Genomic DNA, 3,194 nt, shown 5'->3' with positions numbered 1-3,194 from the left:
GACTGTAGTAGAATGTAGTACACGACTTCCTGATGTATACGTGGACCTTCTACCTTTAAGAGTTTCTGTATTGAAATGATAACACGAATACATTCATTTCACCCGCACAATGAAATCTTGAAGATTGGACAAGAGCCGTTCATAAGATAGTACTTCTTCCCGTTTGAAGATATCTACAAGAGGTTATCGCGTTCTTGGAAAACAATATGCCCTTGGGCTATTGCGCATGCACTTTGAGAAGGTGTTGATAACGGCTGTTGGTCCTGGGTCAGACGGCTGGAAAATGGGGATGAGGACGGTTTGTGTGACGGTGTTGCTCTGCTGTGCTGTGGGGGTCGTCGCAATCACAGACCTCACCAGACAAGAGAGACAGAAGGGCGCGGACGTGGTCCAAGCTGCGATTGACCAGATTCGAGATTGGTGTATTTTCTCACAGGATAGGCTTTTTTTGAGACGATTAGCCTATGTCGAGTCCAAAGACGGCCTTGACCCCAAGACGTATAGAAATGGATATTACGGGGGTATCTGGCAGGTAAATTGAAGATCTCATAATTCTCATGATTCTCATGAAGATTAGAACTGTCTTCAGCAATGCATGTAAAAGGCGATGGGTGGTTGGCTGAATGTCGTCCTTTGCACAATGTTCAGATACACACAGAAATTCAGTTAGATTAATTCCAGGCTTTAGTCATCATAAACCGTACAAATGAGTGATTTTATTGCATATATTTAGCTTTATCCTTTGATCGCGCTGCAGAGGCCACCAACAGGCTGACGCTGTGAAGATCTGGTTAGAATTCATCTTCATTCAGTAACCTATATTTCTCCACAGAGGCAACTAACAGATCAGGGACCAGTTCCTCAAAGCGATCGTAACCCTAAGACGATTGTAACTCCCATACTTTAACACAGACTTACAGTTGTAGCGCTACGATCGCTTTGAGGGACGGGGCCCTGGTCGTTAGGGTCCATGACTTGCTAGATGCATGACACCTTATCCCAAATACATAGGACATGATGTCAATCACCGGATTGTTTGCTCCAATCCCTCTCATATGGCTTGAATATCGCTGTGTGAGACGTTATGCATGACTGGTCTTAATGCAGGGACCTGTCCTCTGACCAAAACTGACCCCCTGCAGATCCGGTTCAGAGCAACGGCGAATAAAGTGACCGGGTGGTCAGGCTCGCTGCCTGGGCTGATACATGCCATCGCTTCTCAACTTGCTACATGGATGTTCTTGATGTCAAACACTAGATTGTTTGGTGCAGGCTTGACAAGGTGGAGACACCCGTCATATAGCTGCTATATATTGCTGCAACAGAATCAAACAAAAACAACCAAAGAACCAACCAAACCCAACAAAACTGAAACGCTTTTCATTTACTTCTTTCATTGCAACAGGTAGACGAGTCTATGTTCAGACAGACCATTGCGTGTCCCTCAGCCATCCGTCACGTCTGTAACGACATCCAGACCAACATCGGCATCGACTGGCCTCGAGTTCAGTGGCGGGATCTTTTAAAGCCGCTTTATTCAGGTCTAGCTGCTTCTCTCTACATCCAGCTGAAACAAGGAAACACAATTCCGGGGAGCGTGGATGCCCAGAGCCGGATCTGGAATAACATTTACCAACCAAAGCCACCCATCGCCAACTTCTCATCTCTCGTAGTTACAGGTATGTCAGAACTGCAAACCCCAGGAACGAACGTAGCTGTAAATGCTTTGGCCGTTTCGCCAGAAAAGTTTGACTATTTCTAACTTGTTACTGAACACATGTTCATATATGTTTCATATAACGCTCTTCTACAGGGTGTTCACATTTATGGATTCACAACACACCTGGTCAGTAAGTACCCAGTATTCACCTTGGTTAAGATGTTTGTTGTTTAACGTCGCACACAGCAATATTCTAGCTTTATTATGGCGGCGGTCTGTAAATAATAGGCCAGTGATCAACATCATGAGCATCGATCTAGGCAAGTTGGGATACGTTGACATGTGTCATCCTAGTAATGGAACCCTGACCACCAGTTTTCTTTACATAAATTGCTAAAGACCAATTCTAACCCGGATCTTCACGGGTACATGATATCCACGACTTCCATAGCTTGGGGCTCCCTATCAGCATCTAGATGACAGTCCCTGCTCAAGCGGACATGCTGTTCAAACGGGCTTAAACCAATGACGAACAATGCTGAGATGCGACACTACGCAAGAGTAACTGACTCGGAATTTTTATATATTTCATATGATATGTTTCATCTTTTGATTAATTGTGGCAACATCAAATAAAATTATGTCATGAAATGTCAAATATCATTTTAGACCTATTTCATTTCTTTATCACTTCAACTTTTCGTATCAACTCTATGCCTGTAAAACATAGACTGGCCTTGAAGGTTATCCCGTCTAAGCTCACGCCTGTGTTTTCACAATTCGACTTCATTTGAACTAACTAACCATACGATATGGTCAAAGTACTTCCGTGACCGCCGTGCTGTAAAAAAACACTTGTCTTTCTGATTTATTGCGTTTTTTTAAGTTTTGTTTTTTAAGGTCGAAGGATTCGTACAGTAGAAATAAATGACCGCTTCACGTGTTTGTTTAGAATCATGCGACGCAGAACTGGACGTGACGTTCTTGGTGGACAGTTCTGGGAGTATCGGATCTACGGACTTCCAGAAAATGCTGAACTTCCTGCAACAGGTGGTGGAGAGTCTGGGTGTGAGCATTACAGGGACTCACGTCGCCATCGTGCGCTTCAGCTCCTCCCCCAAGCTTATATTCCGCCTAAACCAGTACTACTACGCCGCCGAAATTGTCAGGAATATCCATAAGTATGAAAAACACCTTGAATCTGCTAAACACCTTCTGTTTAGTGATGTGTATCTGAACTTAATAATCAAACAATACCACCCTCGATTGTCCAGGGCGTTATCACAGCAAAAAAATGGGTACCCGGTGGGATAAGTTAACCTTCTAGCAGCTTGGGTTATCCGGGGTAATAAGAATAATCAGATTATATCTGCGCGCTTTGAACGGGTTTTGAAGCCAAGAAAGGCACGTTATAAATATTCTACATTATTAATCATTATTACTATCAGAGAGATGTTTTCCCGCTTATTTCTCACACGCTTAATTAATGTATGAGGATTTCAAAGCAAGTTTAGAATGCTAGAGCGTGTCCAGA

General features: G+C 43.5%; 1 protein-coding gene across 1 annotated transcript; it reads left to right on the top strand.

The window, feature by feature from the left end:
- Positions 1-211: 211 nt before the first annotated feature.
- Positions 212-2,989, top strand: LOC124268023. The gene is made up of 3 exons (XM_046703029.1): positions 212-532; positions 1,406-1,679; positions 2,613-2,989. Exons 1-3 carry the CDS (start codon positions 227-229, stop codon positions 2,972-2,974), a joined length of 942 nt encoding a protein of 313 aa, XP_046558985.1. The 5' UTR covers positions 212-226; the 3' UTR covers positions 2,975-2,989.
- The last annotated feature ends 205 nt before the right edge of the window (positions 2,990-3,194 follow it).

This window comes from Haliotis rubra, unplaced genomic scaffold (assembly GCF_003918875.1).
Source record: "Haliotis rubra isolate DU_JTF1 unplaced genomic scaffold, ASM391887v1 Scf1356, whole genome shotgun sequence".
In the NCBI taxonomy this organism is placed as follows: domain Eukaryota; kingdom Metazoa; phylum Mollusca; class Gastropoda; order Lepetellida; family Haliotidae; genus Haliotis; species Haliotis rubra.
This window is presented reverse-complemented; position numbering and strand designations above follow the sequence as displayed.

What these genes read in the sequence shown, in the direction of transcription:
- LOC124268023 (XM_046703029.1), top strand. Translation starts at nt 227, where the DNA reads ATGCACTTTGAGAAGGTGTTGATAACGGCTGTTGGTCCTGGGTCAGAC. An exon ending in ATTACGGGGGTATCTGGCAG is followed by an intron (nt 533 to 1,405) that starts GTAAATTGAAGA and finishes TCATTGCAACAG; the next exon opens with GTAGACGAGTCTATGTTCAG. An exon ending in CTCATCTCTCGTAGTTACAG is followed by an intron (nt 1,680 to 2,612) that starts GTATGTCAGAAC and finishes GTGTTTGTTTAG; the next exon opens with AATCATGCGACGCAGAACTG.